Here is a 20,997-nt window from a genome sequence, read left to right on the forward strand (position 1 = left end):
ATATTAAAAAAGTCGATGATAAATTCTTATATGGAATTCTGCATATTACTTGCCTTTTACTATTCAAATTTTTAAATCTTTTTTATGATTTTATTAACTTCTTTTTTTATTAGAAAATGGAACTTTATACTAAAGTGATAAGTACAGAACTAGTGAAAAAATGAATTATTTGCTATAATTCGTTCATAAGAGTGTTTTGTAGATTTCTTTCTAAGTAGCTTTCTTCATTGTTAGTCGAATGAATAATGTAGCTGTTGATTGTAATTATATTTTTTATACAATTAATTTTAAAAAATAGAAGCAAAAATTTATTTCAATAGGCTAACATATCTCCACAATACAAATTGCGGATTCACATTGTCTTATTAACGCCTCGAATTCCAAATATTGACTAACAGTTTGGCGAAAGGAGTTGCATGAATCACCAAAATCATGCTTTCGTAGTGCCTTGTAAAAAGATAAATAATAATTTTTTATTCTGGTATATCTGTTATGATGTACACCTGCTGGAATATTAAGTATTGAAGGTGGAGACACTAGCTATCATTTTGAGGCATCAGAAGTACTTTAACAGATCCTGTTTATAGGTGACATAACATCTGTAAATTGCAAAGTACCCAATGAAATATGAATAATTAAAAATCGGGCAAAATACTACTGATCTTTGGATTTAAAACTGAGATTTGGCAGGGAACATTTTCCTAGTGAGAATTGCTTAGGTAGAAGATGCTCAAAAAGAGCATTTTTTTTTTTTTTTTGTAATTAAAATTTTAAATACTTTTTGTCATTAACATTGTGGTATATTATAGCACAAAAACTTTTTTTACACCACTTCAAATCAGCATAAGTGCACCAAAACTTTCTTGCATAGTGTTTAATAAAAATATTACCCTCCTCCCCCAGCATAAAATTTTGAACTTTGGATAAGACTGCAACTGTTTTGCATGACATTGGTGAATGGTATTCTCAAAATATTGATGTTAGTTTAATATTTTTACTGAATCAATTATGTGATCCTTGGCGAATTTTTTAAAATTAATTCATTGTAATAGATCCTGGAAGCCGAATTTATGTTTTAGATGCATTTTCCCCAGCAGATTGAAATGAAAATTTGTTGTGGAACTATAATTGTAGTCGCATCATACACCAAATTTCATATATTTAAGTCATTACTTTTTTGAGTGATTGCATTTACATGCTTATAAAAGCACAAACTAACCGAGGTCAATCCCTTGACAGTCTATCAACTCTTCTTCCTTGATTTGGTTCCAAATTTGATAGATATCTGTATTTTAGCTGTTAAATTTGTGGGACAAATTTTATTCATCTTGCTTTCTTGTTTTATAGTGAATTTGTTAATTTATAATCGGGTAGTCGCACAGACACATTTCCTCTGAATGATGTTGCTCAAAATTTGATAGAAATCTACATATTTGATGTAAAGACCATGCTAAATTTCAATTATCTAGACCAAACCCTTAGAGTTTCCATGCTCACAAACAGACATAATATCAAAAATGTGTTTTTCGAACTCATTGAGGTCTAAACATGAAAATTAGCTAAAATCTCGAGTTTGAATTTTTTGGCGAATACAATAATTTATACTTCATGTAAGAGAAAGTAAAAATGAGGCTTCTCGGTGATATCAGTTTTGTTTCAGCACAACATTTTCTCTAATTTTAATAAATTTTTCATTCATATTTGCTATTGTTTCCGTTACCATGTACATTGAGTTTTATATACAGGGTAATTATAATTATAGTTACGATTTCAAAAAATCAATAATTTTAAAACTACTGGTAAGAATGACTTGATATTTTAGCAGAACAATTGTGAAGCAATGGAATTTTGTTTGGCAGAGGAAATAGTAATAATTCCAAAATGTGCCTATAGATGGAGCTGAAATCAGATGCAATTTAGCCTAATATTCGCTATTGGAATGAGGTCTGTGTCGAAGTTATCTATTGTTTTTCCCCAAAAAAACCAAAAGTCAACTACAATAAACTAATTATTTGATATATACTCTGAATGATTTAATTTGTAAATATTTATAATAAAATGCTTTGGTATGATAAGTCAAATTTTTAATGAAGAAAAATGTCTAATAAAAGTACTATTTATAAATGAAATAGATATTAAAATTACTCTTACTAAGAGAAGAGGTGCTTTTTTTGGATATATACATTTATTTATTTTTTATCTTTCCATTTTATATTTTTTTGATGCAATATTAACATTTTTATTAAAAATTATTAAGCATTTGACTCATTATGTTTTTAACCCACTATATTTTTCTTTAAATAGTAGTAAATGATCACTAATGTTTTTTCTCCTTAGAACTGGCGGCAGGAGCATCTATACCCTCTTGCCTTGCTCCCCAGTTCCAACATCTTAGTTTGACGTCTGTAGTTCATCCTGGTTTTCTTTAACTTAATAAAATTTTCTTTTTCCATTTTTATAATTTTCAAAGCATTTGTGTGAACAACGTCAAGTAAATTATTTAAATCTGGTATAAACTTGTGTTGATATACTTTTCCCATATCTGACCTATGATTGAGCAATTATAAGATTTTGGGGTATGTGTATGTATGTTTAGACAGGTATTTAAAATAATGTAGTACATGAACAATTTATTTTCAAAATACCACAAAGATATATGTTTAGTTTTTAACAGATTGTTTTGAAACACAAATTAAGAACTTCCCATTCACAATTGCATTTGGAACAATTAGAACAAGAATTTTATTTTTTATATTTTTCTTTGAATTTGACAATCACACAATTCAGATTAAATCAAAACAATATATATATATATTTTTCTTCTTTTCCTAGATGCTTTCTTTCTGATTTTTCAACCAGTCCAGTATTCCTAACTATTACAATACATGGATTATAGCCTTTTGTTATGAAATGAAACTAGAACCTTTCAATAAAAGAAATGGCAGAAACAGAGTTATACTAAATCCTTTAAAGTAATATTCATTGTATAATTACAAAAAAAAAAACTGAAGGAGATTCTGAAAATATCATTGGTTTATAAAATCTGAGTTAAGCATATACATAAAATAATTAAAATTTTGATATATTTCATCTTTTAAGCATTTTCCATGTGGAACAATTAGATTTAGAAATAATAATCAAGTAAAATGTAAAATTCATAAATTTATATTGAAGTTAAAAAAAAGTGATTAACTTTTCCTCCAAACTATGGAAATTTTTATATTATTAATTTATATATATATATATATATATGTGTGTGTATACAAAATGATTTACATATTTATATTCTAATATTAAATTTTTTGAGGCTAGTGTAGTTAAGTCTCAATTTTGGGCTCTAAGGATTTGAAACCCCAATTCCACTGAAAAACTTCAAATTAAGATGGCCTGGTGCAAGTTGCATCTGTTTCTCCCCAGCGACCTTCAAGGTCTTACGCCCTTTCGGGTAGGCCAAGACTAAGTTACATCTGTTGGGTCAAACGATATTCCACTGGTGCAGTGCAGAAGTTTGTTAAAATTCATGATTATCTATAAACGGCAATAGAAAGCATGCATTCTTTTGTGGTTATTTTGAAATGACAAAAGTGGCTGTAATTGTCAGTAGATATACCTTTCATTTCATATTTTTTATAAGTTGATTGAGAGTATAAATACAATGAAAGCATTAATAAATGTTTATTCACAAAAATATACAAATGTTTTATACAAAACAGCTTAAGATGATAACAATGCTTAGAAAAACATAAAATCTATTCAAACTTAACATCAAAATACATTTATATAAAATGATTCAAATAATACTTTAAATAATATAATATAATGAAGATATTTGATTCTGGAATGATTTATTACAAAGTCACAAAATTTAAAATATTGCACAGAATATAGCAATTTTAGGGAAAAGGAAATAAAATAGTAAAGTTTTTTAAATCTGTTATCCTTAGTTTATAATTAAAAGAAAGCGAAGAAAATTCAAAGTGCATTTTATAAAATTTAATGACAAATTCTTTTATATAACATATTTTGAAATTTTCTGTAACTCACTTTCAATCATAGTACGGGTGGGGGGGGGGAGTGGAAATCTGAAGTATGGAATCTAAATTTCCATCATAATCTTTAAAGAATCAAAAAAACTGTTGAACCTTAAAAATTTTATATGTACATTTCTCAAGAAACTTTCACATAATAAACTTTCTGTACTTAAAATTTGTGTGGGGTCAATTCCTTACATATATTAAGCCTTTATATTTTGAATAAAAATAATGTGAATGAACTATGATTAAGAAACAATGATAATGTAAGAAATTCTCATTAGTTTAAATATTTTTTTTAGTAGCTGCAAATCAGAAATATTACACAGAATTTGATTTTGTAAATAATTAAAAATTTATTGAATATATAAAATCCATCTTACACCACAATTCAAATTAGGACTTAACTTCAATGATTTGCTAATGAGAAAAGTAATGAAAATAATTTAATTGTATCTCATTAAGAAGAAAAAATATCATTTAAAAATTAATATGATATAACAGAGATAATGTTATTCTCGAATAGTCCTAATTTAAATGCTATTTATTCTTACTATACAAAAAGATCTAAGAAATTCTTAGGTCAGAAAATTTCTCTCAAAATCTTTTTGTGAGAAAAAGGCATTTGATAAATTTATTGAATAACTCGATGGCTTAACAAAATTTCTTATATTCCATGAACCATTATTATTCCATTATTAGTTCTTCATTTCCAAAACATATTAATACAAAAATTTTAATTTCACTTGAATCAATTTTCTATATAAAATTTATTGGCGATTATATTGAACTTTAAGGAACAAAATTGATCCAGTAAAATACAAATTAAATTTTAATAATTCTTCTTAAGACTTTTTGCTTCACTAGTAAAATGTTTCAAAATTCATATGTAATATATATTGATTAAAAGAATTTGGAATTAAACTGATAACACAATCAAGCAGCTTAAAAAACTGTCAAAATGTTGATAAACATTGAAAAATGTACTGTCCACATTTAATGTTCAACAATAATATTTTATATAAACTTTGAGAAACAGAATACTGATTGAACAAAAAGCAATTTTTGGCACTGTTAAAAGTAATTGTTCGAAAGAAATGGATTCATAAACTATAAATATTTTTTGAGAGAGAATTTGTTGTAGTGACTTTACTTTTATAGCATAAAATATAAGATCACAAACTGACCTGAAAAATTAAATGTTAGACCAAAAGCCTCTTTCTGACATGACTGCATGCCAGTACGTTGATAAGTCCAGATTTGAATCAGGGGTAAGATGGTGTCAGATTAACATGGTACAGAAGTTATGTTTCCTCATCATGTAGGAGATCCCCCCTTGAGTCTCCAGAATCAGACAGATCCCGCCTAAAAAGTTATATACAACTCTTTTGAATAAAACTTTTTAAAAAAATGAATAAATACATTTGAAAGGATTTTTTGGAAATGTGAATGTTAAAATTTTGTCTTGATAATAAAATTTAGTAAAATTATTTCCATTGCATTTTATAGTTAGTATTCGATTTAAAAAATATATATTACTTTTTGTACAAAAAATCATATAAAACATAATTTATCTGGCTGTATATGCATGTATAAGATAAGTATAAAAGACTTGTATGAGGCAATGAAATTTTGTGAAGATTCTGTGGTTTGAGAAAGTGGTTACAAGTATCTTCACATCATTATTTGTAGTTTGAGCAAATAATTAAAATTAGTTGGACAAATTAGAAAAAAAAACAAAAAAAAAACATAAAGCTCTAATACTGGTTTTATGGAATCTCCTTTGATCAAATTTACTATTAAAATAATATAAAAACTACTAATGGGGAAAAGATGGATTTAGTGCAATTATGTTGCTCATACCTGGTTCCAATAAAAAATTTTTTGAACTATTTAAAAAAGTTAAAACAATTTCCCAAAATTTCACATGTGTATGAAATTATAGCAATCTGGATTCAAAATAGAAAATAATTTTGATAAAACTAAAAACCCCAATTGGCAAAAATGCAAATGCTTCTCAGTCTTTTTGCAAATGAGAAGCTAATATAGATAATATCAATTGCTGCCTCCAGGCCTTTTTCTAGAACAGGGAACAGCTAGATAATACACTGGTATTTGTAGCAATTTAAGGAAATTTTTGGAATAATTTGACATTTAGATAAATTTCAAAACAGCTTCAAGTTGAAGGTCATTGTGCAGTATTTTTCATCTTAAATACCAGAGGGCATTTACAATTGTATCAGTAGTTTGAAAAATTTGCAACTTCTTAATGATACTGGAGAGAAGTTGCTCCCCATATTTCTAACTGCACATTATGACAAGTCTTATGATTGATTTAATGAGTAAAAGTTTGAGTCCAAACAATAGCTTACTCCATAGAATAATGAAATATATACATGCAAATAAATAATTTATATTACTATAGATATTTGTTTATTTGAGTTGAGTGGGATAGTAATATCTTATTTCTTATAAATTCTCTTATAAAAGGCTCTAGAACATTCTTAATTTTTGCTGTTTGCTTTGCATTTGCAAATTAAAATCCAAATTTCATACCAGACTTTTAGCTAACACAGTAACAAAACTCTTTACTTCAAACATTTTAAATGCATCTTTTTCGAATTACAGACCCAATTTCGCTTCATCCAATAATGAATAATTTTTTAAAAAAATAATTTCTTCTTTTAATTTTACAAAAGAAACTTTTTTTTTAGAAAATAAATTTTCTAATTCTCACAAAAACTAAATCATAAAAGAGTACAATTATATCTTTAATCAAAATAATCAGCAATAGATGAAAAATTGAAAATCTTTGAATCCTAAATTAATATGCAAAAATTAAATTAGCATCTATTTTATAAACACATCTTATAAAGTAATACAAAATTTATATAGAACAAATGCATATGGTATTCATATATAAAAGTTAGAATAAAAGAATATTTAGAAATTAAAAGCAGATTCATCCTGAAAATGGAATATTATAATTCACAGAAAGAAATATTAATTATTGAAAGGTAAAAAAAATTATAATTTTATAAAAATTGATTTTTTTTAATTACACAAAAGTTATCTAATTTTTCATCATTTCTGTACTTCAATTTCATACGAATAAAATATAAGCAAGTAAATGACATCCACTCATGCTATAATTGCTTTTTAAGCCTAATTGAATAATTAATACTAACTGAATTCACAGAGAAAGCTACAAATAAAACTATATAGTTTTTGAATCTAATGCCATAAACTATAAAAATCAGCTAACTCCGTTATAAAACTTTGATGCATGAATCAAAATTTTAAAATATCCTTTATCTAAATTTAAAAAAAATATAAACGGAATTACTATATTTAGTATTAATGTAGATATTACAATAAGAAATTAAAAACAGAAATTTCACTAGTCTTATAAAATGGGGTCACTATTTAGATATAAGACAACCATACTTAATTTTATGTAATAAAATAAATTCTAGGCATTTGTATAACATATACTATTAGAAGATCTAGGCTGCATCGAAAATAGCAAATGCACTCCATAATATAATTTTTGACCGTAAAAAATAAGACAATTCATTTAACTAATTTTCTTCAATTTATCTTAAGAACTCACACGAAAATTTTCGAGAAAATAGTTTAAAAATAAAAGCTTGAAGAAGGATATTTGACCATTTATTATTTTTAAATATCAAGGCATGTATAAAATCTAGTCATACAAATTAAAAATTTTTAAATTAAAACAATTTCATTAGAACACAGTTCACATAGAAGATTGAAAACCTTAAAAAATATATGCTAAAAATCAATCAATTTTGAAGAGTATAAAAGAATGCTTTAATACAGATAAAATATATGTGAAACTCATATAAAATTGCTTAGTATAATATATAGATAGCAATATTTTAAAATGCAACAATATCCAATGTTTCATGCATCACAAAATAGTAGAGGGGAAAGGGATCATGTAATTTATATGAAATTTTTATACATTTTTTTAAATCAATGCTTATTCACATGTGGCAATTATCTCTTTGGCATTGAAAAACACTTATGTTTTAAGGAATAAAAAAATATATTTTTAAAAAAAGCTATGAACGACACATAATAAAAATTCTTAAAGAAAAATTCCATGCAGAACAATATCTTACTGGCGCTGTTTTCTAACAAATTCCTTGTAAAGCTCAATTGATTCTGCTGGAGGAGATGAAGCACCATCTGCACCTCTAGTCACATAGGCGCAGTAGATATCAATGGAATTTTTACTCACTGTAGGGAGAGTTGTACATCTGGTGGAATCATTAGTGAAATTGCTTTTTTGATTCCTATGAGATATAAATTTCATAACTTTATTTTTGACATCAAAAATTATGATCAAATGTATCAAAAGAAGAAGACGCATTGAAAAAGACACTTTGAAAACCATACAAAAATTTAAAATTATATGCTAATTTTTTCCTCATTATTTTAAAGAATTAAATTATTATAAAGAAAGTCAGATACATTTAATCTTTGAAAAGATAAGGACTGATTTGGTATTGAAAAATATATTTATACTTTTAAAATTAAGAATATAAATTTGTCATTCTTTAAAGTAAGAAAAAAAAAAAAAAAAAAAACTGATAACCAAATATGGAAAGTCTCCTTTAAAATTACAAACCAAATAAAGCCCTCTAAGGTATCTAAAGTAAAACAAGAAGACCCTGGGACATTTTTTCCCCCTTTAGAATGACCACAACAAGGTAATTATTTTATTGACTGTAATTTAATCTCTACATAAGTTTTAAATAGTAAATTTTGACTAACTGAAACAATGAAACATTAAAATAAAGATCACCTTCATATTCGTTGGAATAGCATATGGATTTAAAAAAAAAAAAAAAAAAATTAAGTCATCTTATAAAGCATAATAAGTAATGATAAAACACTCATTTTATTATTTTTAGATATTATTTAATTATAGGATTGATATTTTTTTAAATAATAAAGCAATAAATATTTTTTAAAATTATAAAGCAATATAATATAAAACTTACTAAAGGCAATTAAATGAGAAATATTATTAGAATAATGTACCAAAGTTAAAACAACATCTGATTTTAATTTGAATAAATTCAAGTACATAGCTATTCAAGCCAAATTCAATGAAAATACTATTAAATAACTTTGAAGTCTGGGTATTTCTTTTGTAATATTTTCAATGTCTTTAGATGGTTACATATTTAATAATCTGCCACAGAACAATTATGGAAATATAGAAAATTTGTTTAAAGTATGCACTTTTATAAATTTTTAATATTATTTCTTCCAACAATAATTTTTTTTAGGTTAACACAGAGCTTACCGCAATGAATAAGGATAGAAGTTTGCTGACTGATGCAATAGCATACTTAAAGCATGTTATCATAGAAATACATTAATTGCTTAGAATTTAAATTAAAAAAATTTAAACAAAATAAATTTAAAAATTATTTAATCTTTAAATTTAAAAAATTTAAACAATGTAAAAAATTATAACACTAATATTAAAGACATATAACAAAGACCTAAATCATTTATTATTTTATTGCAGGAGAGGGGATATATAAAAGTATCACAGGTGATTTGCCAGTGATAAATAATTTCGTCAAGAGTGATTTTTTATATCATAATTAATATACATCATGATTGACAGGAAAAATATATCTGTAAATTTTTTTTCAAGCAAAGAGGTGGGAGAAACATAATATTAAAAACATAAATATTCTACAAATTAATATTTCTTTATAACTTAGGCTTGTATATCACCTTATTTATTATTTCTGGATAAAAAATGCATGAAATAAGTAACTTTTCCAGTTTTATTACCTTTTTATCAGCATTTATGACTGAAGGACATGAATTATGATTGAAGGTGAAGACTAATTAAAATATATAATGATATCTATCTTTTTCAAGATACTGCTTATAAGAAGTAAAATACAAGTTTAAAAATGCTATCATGTTATTAAAAAGGCAGAATAAGTATTGCATTTATAAAACTTAAGCATGCAGCAAATATGGACGTTGAAACTGACCATGAATAATAAAAGATGCAATGATAAAACTTCATGTAATTAATACTTATAATGATATTAATTTATAATTATAATTCCAGTTAATTTTATTGTTTTTTAAGTACTTTAAAAACTATTGACAAATATAATAATTCTATAAAGGGATTATACAATGATGAGGTGCTTTACCAGTGTGATGAAATTTACCACTGAACTGATTTAACATTAACTAGGCCTAAGTATACAATTAATCTTTAGTAAAATTGGGTCTTGAGCTTGAAACCCTCTGTTTTACTAAATGTGAAAGGTTTCATCTCTCATTTGATTTAATATTACAGTAAATTCAACAGCTGTGCACAATGAAATGGAGTCTTGAACCTGGAATCCTTTAATCCCGAACCAAAACTTTGTCACTGAATCCTAATAACTAAATTGATAAAGGTTTAACGAAAAATAAAATGACTGCTAATAATTTATACTTACAATTTAAAAGATATACTTAATGATCTTGAATCGGAAGAGATTGGTTCAGTCATTCCTGCATATTTACCAATATTGACAAATCTACAATAAAAACAAATAAATAGTAATATAATAATTTTTTATTGTTTCAATGTATTAAGTTCTTGATATTCAACTAAAAACAATTGGACTGAATTATGAAATAATAACAAAGAATAAAATTAAGGCATCTAATGAAATATTTTGATGACAAATTGAAACATGAAACAAAGTAAGAAAAAAAAAGCTTAACAGCAGATTCATAAAGACTGTTACAACATTAATTAAAATGTTTGTTAAAACACATTTTTTTTAACTATATATATATATATATTACAAAATCACATTAAAAAATTGTTATATTCCAAAAATATAAGTTTGTATTTTTGAAACTTTTTCGTTAGATGCAAATATCAGAAATCTAAGAAACTAAATATTTTAATTTACAATAAGGAGGAAATAAAAATAAAATTTTATCAACAATTCAGTACAATTTAATGATACCTTATTAACACTGTATAATTACCTTTTACTCTAATATTTAGCTGTATCAAAGAAGCAAATCTTATCTAAGAAAACATTCAAATGATGTTACACAATTTCACTTTAAAGTTAGAAAATCATAGAGCTAATTTTAGCTAAAACTAAAATAAATCTTCAAATATAAAAAAAATTAAAATTTTTTTATTAAAATTGCCTTTAACAAATACCATTAAACATTTTAAAAAATAGATTTATTTATATTATTTTTTATATCACATTAGATGCCTTTAATGGGTAGCTAGTTAGTGGGAATATATGAAGTTTTCTGATACATTGGATGGATGGGTACTGGCATATTTGTCGAAGGTAAGGATTGCAATATTGGACCAAAAGTTCAATACCGGTATTTGGTATTTTTTAGATCTTAATACCAGTAAAAAGTGTAAATATCTCTAGTCAGTCTGTGGTACTATTACAAATTTTTGAAATGTGATCTTAAAAAACATAATGCATCAATTGTACTGTCATTAAGCCTGGAATGTAATTTTGTGCAAAAATTACCAGCTGTCGAAAACGCTCTTTCGGCATCTACACTAGTTGGTAGTACTGTTAGCAGTGTGCGATATACTTTTTTCAAGTATTTACCTCTAAATTCCTCATCTTCAAATAAATCGATTTCTCTTCGGATGATTTTGGATATAGCTGATTTCTGTATTGTATTTTGGTTTGTTGATATTTTTTTATTTGTCGCTAATTCTAATTTTTGTTCCAAGAGACAATTCCTTTTCACTCTCGACATTAGTGTCATCATAATCTTCGATAACTGTACAGAATTCTTTTGAATGTGGAAAGGTTTGTGGATAAAACATTTTAATAAAATTCACTATAAACTTCATCCAATTTGAATTGGTTAGTCTCTTTTCTAAATACCGTAAAACATTTTGTATTTCGGTATACCTTTCTTCTGTGCAATTTTTGAATGTAATATATAATTCTTCAGATAGTGATGTGTGTTGTTCTTTCAGTGACTGCAACATGAAATTTATTGCTGCATTAGTTGTTAACAAATTAGAATCTCTTAGACATAATGCCTCAACAACCAGTTTTATTGGAAGTAGAGCTGATACAGTTTTGGATATTAAGTCGAATTCATTACCTGAACAATTAATTTGCAGGTTTAAGTCTATTATATCTTTTTGAATTGAATTTCTCAGTTTCAAAAATCGTTTCATCATTAGGAGTAAACAGTTCAATATGTTTTAGCATCTAATATCAACATATATTCTGTTTTATTTTCAGTTAGTATATATTTTTGTAATATGGCATTTTTTATTGGGGAACGTTTAAATATCTTAACAATTTTTCGAACTTTATAAATTATAGGGTTTTACAATCCGTTGTCAAACAGTATTTTATCACTTTTCTTGATTGTACGATGGAACTTTGTATTCACAGTCTAATTAATTTCGCCCACTAGGGAGACTTAAAAACTAAAATATATACTATTTTGATTTGTTGGCGATACCTGAATATATAGTGGAAACAAAAAAATTTCTAGTAAATACCGAAAAAACGGCATTTAATCTTGTGAACGCCGGTATTACAACATTGTACAAATGGCTCAAAATACCGGTATTCGATATCCCAGTCAGTTCAAAGGTCATCAAATACAATTGTTGGATACGGTGAAGGAGTCAGTTTGATGGTCTCCAGGCATGTTTTCTTGGCATACTTATGGTCCATTAATTTCTGTGGAAGGTACCCTCAATTATTGTGTATTTTTATTAATTGTTGCTGATCAAGTACATTCGTACACTGTAATTATGTATACTGACAACTCAACTTCATGTTTTTATTTCCCATATAAAATTCACACTTAATTCATAGATTGAAATGCAGTTGTATATTTTTATTGTATTGTATGAGTATGTTTAACAGCATGCTAGGAGAATTGAAATATGATAAAAAAATTCAATGAAAGAATAGATCATATAAACTTTCAACAAATTGGATATATTATTATGAAAACTATTGTTGTAATTATTATATTAATATATCTTTAAAATTGTTGAAATTTAAGAACAAATTACAGAACAAAACAGGTATTATTAAAAAGAATTTTTTTTAATTTAAAGAATACTTTTTGATTGATCATATTTCTAAAAGTGATCAATGAAAAACACCAACATTTTGTATAGTTTTAATTAAAACTTAAAAAAAAATTCTCTGAGGTGCAATTTTTACACTCCAAAATATATTTCTGTAAAATTTGGTAACTCGGTTTTCAATATCCTGCCCAATAGAGAGCCAGAAAACAAGCACAGATTTGTTTTTAATATTAGTAGAAATGACTTGAATCAAGATTTTATACCAAGGATTTTTCCTTATACAAACTAATAAATAAACTAAAGAAAAAAAATAAATTTTAAGGAAAGAGAATGTATTATCTATGTATGAAACAGTTTATTTAACATATACTAATATACAATCAAAAATTGAAATTGAATGTAGAAAATTTAGAATTCAGCATATAATCCTTAATAATATTCTTTAAATATTAAAAAGAAAAATCATAAACAAAACAATAACAAAACTAGAGCTTTTTGCTTTTTTTTAATGCAAAAAAATGTAGAAATTTCAAGAGAAAAAGTAAACTCACTTTTTATACTGCTTCATATCTTTGTCAGATGGATTTTTAAGCTCCATTCCATACACTTGCCTTGTAGTTGTAAATATATTCTGCAATAAAAAGTTTTTTATATATATAATTTTATGTATAACAATAAAAAATAAGAATTCATATTCTAAAAAAACAACAAAACATGTTTTCCAGTGCTTAAAGTATAAAATAAGTCCCCCCTCCTATTTATGTAAAAATTATGCTTATATGAAACAAAAAAAAATTAGGTATTAAACTAATAATTGCATAATTAAAAACAAATTTTGGTGGTGCTATAATACATGCCAATATTATTTAATATTAAATAAAATAATCAGTAAAATGGCTATTTTGAAAGATATATAGTGTTTTTGATTGAAAAATATTGGTGTGAAAAATGAAATAGAATTTTTATTTTAAAATAAATTTTTTCTTCTTCTTTTTGTTGTCTAGTTATTTTTTTAAAAAGTTAATGATTTGATTTTAAGCATATTTACATTCAGAAATTTATCAAAATATTGACATAAATAATTATCTTATTTAACACACATGTATCTAACAAATTGTGAAAATTAAAAGAAGCGGTTTGTACTGATAATGTAATGTTTCTAAATTTCAGTTCCAATTTAACTATGTGTTAATTGCTTTTGCGAAAATTCAGTTATTTTATGGAAAAAAAAGCATAAAATTACAATGTTAATACAGAATCTGAAGGAAAAAAAAAAAAAAGGATAACTATTTAAATTCATGATATTTTGAAAATAACAAGACTGTTGGAAAAGATATTGTAACTTTGAAGCTTAGATAGATGCTAAGTGTGACACTAATTTGCGATAGCAAAACTCTTTCCAAATTTTTACACTTTAACAAGGATGGAAAATACATATTCAATGTGCTCTATGGGTGCAATATATGCACACAGTTTATATGATGACAATGAATCCAGATATTTGAGTTGTAAAGAGAAGACTCTTCTGCCAGGATAAACCCTAAGCAAGAACCTGAATTCCAGTCAAAGAAGGAAGCAAAGTATTCACACCTCAAAAGTCACTCCACGTGATGAAGATAACGAGTAGCTGGATTCTTCACTGTCAAGAAAGACAAAATTATCTTCACTGCTAGATTCACCACTGTCAGTCTCACTAGTGCCACTTGACGCAGAGGCAGTTGAAGAAATGCCAGTCACAGAAGGATTCGGAGGCTTTTCCCCAATACTTTCCCTTTTCCGACCAGGTCTAACCCGCACGGAAAAAGGACTGTAGTCTGAGGTGAAACTAGGCATGACATCTCTGAAAAGAATTTAATCTTATAAATATAACATAGTTTATAATTGTAACAATGTTTAGCATAACAAACATAGTTTATATTAATAACAATGCTTGGAATGAGACATATTAATAAAATACAGATTTAAAGAACCTTTAACACTTTGCAGTTGCTTAGAAGTTGTCTTACAATTACCCATAGATTGGAAATGAATTATAGGAAATGGGCTTAATAATTCTGGTGGACCAATTGCTTCCAAATATTACGAACAATCAATATGCCAATATAATATTTTTATTAATTGACTGCGATTTTTACTCATTTTTATTTAACTTGACTTGTTTCATGTCCATAAAGATAAAATTATGAGATCGATTCTTCATTCATTTTCTGATGTGCTAGAATTTTCAAATTTGCATATTTTTTATGAGTCCCATATTTTATAATTTTCAGAATTTCAGAATCAGTTACTTTAATTAAATTCTGATTCTCTACAAATGGTATTGACTTGTAATGAATTTGAAAAAAAAAAAAAAAAAAAAAAAAGGTTGATAATAATACAACATAAATTGATTTAAAAAAATTGAAATAGCCAAAATAATTTTTTTTTTTGAAAACTAATAAAAGCATGTTTAAAAAATACTTTTTTTTTTCAATACAAGATTTTTTAATCTGCGAATACTTTCCCACTTAAAGGCATTGCACAATGGTCCGTGAGATATAGAATACAAATAGCTCCCTCCCTTATATGAAACTTTGAATTTCTAATCCTCACAGAATTAGCTAAATGCTTGCAAATCAGATTCCTCGTCTGTATGTGAAAAATCCCATGAACATCTCAGAATACCCAATCCTGAAATAGAGAGTTAATGTATGAAGAAGATAATACATGCGTTCTCATTTTTTATATCATTTTAAAGACATCCTATGCTACTAATGTACAAAAACATAGCTTTTAAAAATCACTTTGTTTGCCAGTAGTGGTCATAAACTAAATCAAGAATTATAAACATTACTTTCATTACACTGATTGAAGTTAAAAAAAAATACTGAAAAAAAATCATCATCACTATTTTGGAAATAAAATGTTTAATTATTCAAGCTTAAAATGGACAAAATGAAGGAAGGGATAAATACAAAAATCCCAACAAGAAATTTCAAATTACAACCAAATATTTTAATCCATTAACATAATTCATCACTAGGAGAACTTGCATACCTCATTAACATATTCATGGATTGTGAAAAGAAATTGCAAAATTAAAATGTTTTATGAACCAATAACCCATTACTTTAAAATGAATAATAATTTCAAAAACTGAAGCTATACAGAAATGAATGCATGAAAATGTGATTAACAAATACGAGTGTTTTACAATTATTCATTGTGCATCATAATGAAAATGATTGAAGTAAAAGGTTAAAATAAACAACCAATCAATTTTTTTTAAGCTAAAATTCATACCTCATTGAATGGTTCATGTAAAATGATAATAGATCAGCAAGTGAGGTCATTTCAAATGGTCGATAGTGATCAAAGAAACCATCTGTTCTGGGATCCATAAGATGAGTCTTCACAATTTCTGCCAGAGATGATTCCAATTCTTTTCTATCTAAAAAACAAAACAAATTTAGTTTGCTATATCATTGCAAAAAATTACCTTCTCTTTGAAGCATATATTAATAAGATGCATTATAATGAACAGATATATAGAAATGATATAATATTTTAATTCTATACATTAAATTAAATTTCAGGTTTAATTAATAAAATCAATTCTATAAGACATAATAATCCATTTTACATTAATAATAGATATTTTCATACATCTGTTGTGTAATTACATCTTATGAGAGAAAAAAAAAACACCACATTAATGATTATATTTTAAATACAATCTTCTTCGAAAGGGTGAAATTACACCACTAGTTCCTATAATTCTGCTACAGCTAGAATGTGGCATGAAAATTTTTTTGCATAAATAAGTCCATAAATTAAAAAAAAATCTTGTTGACTGTCAGTAAGAATGTGAAACTAATGGCCAATGTCGCAAGATCAATACTAAAGTTTATTTTTTTTCTTTCTCTTCCCCCCCCCCCCTATCAGTTTCTTTACTGATGGAATTGATCGAATCGAGATGAATTTGAGAAAAGGAAAAAAATTCACATTTGAATGAATGAATCAGGTAAGAAGGGCGGATGCAAATCAATATAATGTTGTGGTTGATTAAATGGGCAAAAATTGGTCTTCGTAAAACATTTTTGATCACTCCCAAATAGAAGTGTTACCTCCTCAGCCCAGCTTAAAAATTTTAAATTTTGAATAAGGATACAAAAGCCAGAAATGTTTAGTTAATAAATTTCAAAGTCCTGTAAATGAGTGTTTAATACTTCACAGTATAATAAAGAAAACTGAGTATGTATTTTGAGCATTTTTTTTGTCAGATGTTTGAAACCAAAATTTGACATACAAATTTTTGAAGCAAAATCAAATGTTATATTTCATTTATTTAAATCCTTGTATTTTTGAATTATCACATCCACATAGATGTGAATGTACAGATTGATAAATGGTCAACTCGTATGTGCAATTTTTACAAATTTGCCTACCGAAACTGTTTACCAAATTTTATTAATCTAATTTTGTGTTTAATTGATTTCACTTGCATATATTAACAGGCAAATTTCTCGCAAATAGGTTTCATTCCAATTTAAATAATGTGGGAGCTGCTAAGAGTTCTCATATCCTGTATGGTGCCGTGTTGCGTTATTGATAACATGCCGCTTTTCCTGCCAAAAGCGGCAGACGAGAGCTTGACGGCGAGACGTACCGTTCACGCATCTTTTTTATGTTAGTTTAGTAATGTTTTGTTCTTGCATACTTAATAAATATATTTTACAGATTAATGCTGGTCGTTGCCTTTCCCCACATTTTGAGGGTCTCGACCTTTCTTATGAATACCCCTAGCAAATCTCGCCAAATCGTCGAAACTCGTTGGACGTTAGTAAAATTTAAGACGTTAAATTGGTGTCAAAAATTTTCATAAGAGTAGATTTTTGCTGTGGATGATTTACTGGACTTATGAATGGATGTTAGTGCATGTTTTTGATGTATATGACTCAAGTGAAAACTTTCAAGGTTCAATTACTTTGTGTTCTTGTGCAACTATGATGACGTATACTGGCTGCTTTCAAAAAGGAACATCATCCTGTTCGACATTTCTAAATTACAGAAGAAATTGAATTATTTGGAAATGTGTGAATTATTTAGGAGTAAATAGTTCGACTGCCCCCCAACCAGGTAGACCCAATTTTTCCTCTATAAATAAAAGCGATTCTTGATAACTTTGTAATTTATAGTGCTTTATTTTATTTTATTCTCCCATTTAATTTTAATCCCGATTGTATGTATATTAGTTCTGTTTCAATTCTTTAAAATATCTTTAAAACTAAGCGAAATTCCATTGATCGCTAACTCTATTAAATATGCTAAAACTAACTCAGTAAAATTGCTTAACTCTGTGCTAGGTTACAATAATTTTGACCATTCTTCCCAAAAGACTGAGAAACTTTGAAAGATTTGAATATTTAGATATAGAGAAACATAAACAAGAATTGTTAAAGAATTTTTTTTTATCTGATTTTATTTCCGTTTCTAATTTATTACACTGAGAGATGCTTTGTGTGAAAATATTTTTAAAGTCTTAACCAATTTAACCGAATTTCAGAACTCGCTAGATATCAGATTTTTATCAGAAACAGAAGTTTTGCCTCCTCAACAGATTTCTCAACCCAAAAGAGAAAGATAATCTAATAATGCCCCTAATATTTTTTTCCTTCTCCCTCTCCGCTACATCAGAGGAAACATACATAAATAACAGTCAGGCATTAATTACTGGCGCCAAAAGGGAATCACTCGAAAAGGATCCTTCGAATAACCAAACAATGAATGAAATAAACCTTCAGTTTTATTTTTTATTACGTGATCTCTGTAGAAGTTGTAGAAATTTCACAGGAAATGATTCATATTCTATAAAAAGTTTTTTATGTGTGTGATGTTGAAGAGAATTTTTCGCTCTTTCCTTCTCTAAGCGAACAACAAAAATTAATCTTCACAAAGAGGTTACTTTCCAGAGCAGCTAAATCTTTTTTTATCTTCTGAGAAATTGAAATTCGTATCATGCTTTTAAAACTGTATTAATTAATGAATTTTCCGATAAAGTAACTTCTATTGAAGTACATAAAAGTAATATGGTTGCGATGGCTCTCAGATAAAAAGTGTGTTTGATGAAAGCAGAAATATTCGCTTAAATAAAATTTTTTTTGATCTCATTTACAGAATTAAAAATTAAGAATAACATTATAATTACAATAAGTTTCTCTATATTATAATAAGAAATAAGAAAAAATTGTATCTGTATTCTGTGTATATGGAAGAACATGATGATTGTTGCTTTAATCGACTCCCAAAGACCAAAAAAAAGAAGTATAGTATTGATCTAAAATAAACCTCCTTTCTTCCACCTACAAGAGATTGATGTACTCTGATTCTTTCCTCTTATGTGAAAGTTTGAACTGCAATTGTGAACGGGATATGTTTTGCGTTTCCATTTGCACCCAAAGGAGGTGGCAAGATTCCACTCGTTTTTTATTTCTACAGAGGTTTCACTTAATACACATTATTTGCATAATGAGATTCATTACATTGCAAATGTTGAATTAAGTCTTATTCCTCTGTAACAATTAAAACTGCGTACAGTAGAATAATAAATGATACTTATTTTCATTTGATGGTCAATGAATTTCCGCAATGAACGTTTACCGATATCCTTTGGCTCTAAAATATTATTCAGTGTATACATATATAAATATATTTTCAAATTTTTTTCTGAACAAGTAAAAATTGTTTAAACAAATAAAAAGAATTGAATGCAAATTAATTTTTATTTTACTCGAAAAACAGTATTGCATTGGATACATCATGAAAACACTATAAAACAAAAATATAATAAAGAATATAAAATGGAGTAAAAATAAAGAGAATAAAATAGCATTTATACATATAATTGATGCATAAATAGCATATAGAAATATAATTGAATATACATTTTCATGGAGGATTTTTTTTCGATGCTAGTTTGCATTTGCGTTACAGACTAAGGAAAACCAAGAAAAACACTCAGTTGTTAGGTGGCACATAAAATAAGCAGGTAGCAAGAAAAATAAAACCTAAGAGACGCTTCTTTCCCCTCATAGCAGTTAACTATTCATTAATTATTAAATCTTTTTTTTTTTTTATCTATCGGAAAATTTCCAAAACTTTTTTTTAAAAAAAATTATAAAGGCGGAAAAAGAGACACTACTATATCATTTAAGCAGCGTATGATGTCTAAAGTATTTTCCCGCAATGCCATTATCATTTAAATATAATTTATCATAAAATGGAGATAAAGAAATTTTATTTGTTACTTTGTAGAAAGAGTATGTGTCTTAGATTGTATAGAAAATTGTTTGTGGCAAAGAAACATTTAATTAAGTAAAGTGTTTTTAAAATTTCCGTGTGTTATGTTTTTTAGATAGCTCTGCCTCACTCCTTTTGCTTTTTTTTTGTTTCAGAATTTTCTCATTTGTAGTTGTACATTTGATATCTTACCCCGACGAACTCTAAAATTGACTGAGATTTTGTTTCATCTTTTAAATACCCTTATTGTTATTTTCAGAATTAAAAAATTTACTTGTTGATGGATAATTGTTAAGATCCATGATGTCAGAAAATTGTTTTTAAAATCTTTGAAAACGTCATTTGTAATTATCTGCATATACAAAGAATCCATATCAGTATACAACAGTTTACAATTTGCCTTATAATATTTTTTGAACTTAGAGTAGTATAAAGTATGCATGTGCAGCTTGGCTAATTCAAGCATACAAAATCCTACGTTAATCGGTTTATCAAGTGTTAAATTAATTCTCTTCATTTTAAAGACAACGGAATTTTTGTTTATTCTTTCAAAGTATTCGAGCA

General features: G+C 26.5%; 1 protein-coding gene across 2 annotated transcripts in view; it reads right to left on the reverse strand.

Moving 5' to 3' along the window:
- Positions 1–3,840: 3,840 nt before the first annotated feature.
- Positions 3,841–20,997, reverse strand: part of LOC129975849 (polyphosphoinositide phosphatase-like) — a 39,384-nt gene continuing 22,227 nt past the window's right edge. For both annotated transcript variants that reach the window (XM_056089097.1, XM_056089098.1), the window contains exons 17-22: positions 16,438–16,585; positions 14,746–14,995; positions 13,707–13,786; positions 10,547–10,627; positions 8,180–8,353; positions 3,841–5,396 (exon numbers count right to left, since the gene is read on the reverse strand). In XM_056089097.1, coding sequence (XP_055945072.1) covers positions 5,336–5,396; positions 8,180–8,353; positions 10,547–10,627; positions 13,707–13,786; positions 14,746–14,995; positions 16,438–16,585 — 794 coding nt within the window. In that variant the 3' untranslated portion in view covers positions 3,841–5,335. The remainder of the gene's footprint in view (positions 5,397–8,179; positions 8,354–10,546; positions 10,628–13,706; positions 13,787–14,745; positions 14,996–16,437; positions 16,586–20,997) is intronic.

The sequence above is a fragment of the Argiope bruennichi genome, chromosome 7 (genome assembly GCF_947563725.1).
Source record: "Argiope bruennichi chromosome 7, qqArgBrue1.1, whole genome shotgun sequence".
In the NCBI taxonomy this organism is placed as follows: Eukaryota; Metazoa; Arthropoda; class Arachnida; order Araneae; family Araneidae; genus Argiope; species Argiope bruennichi.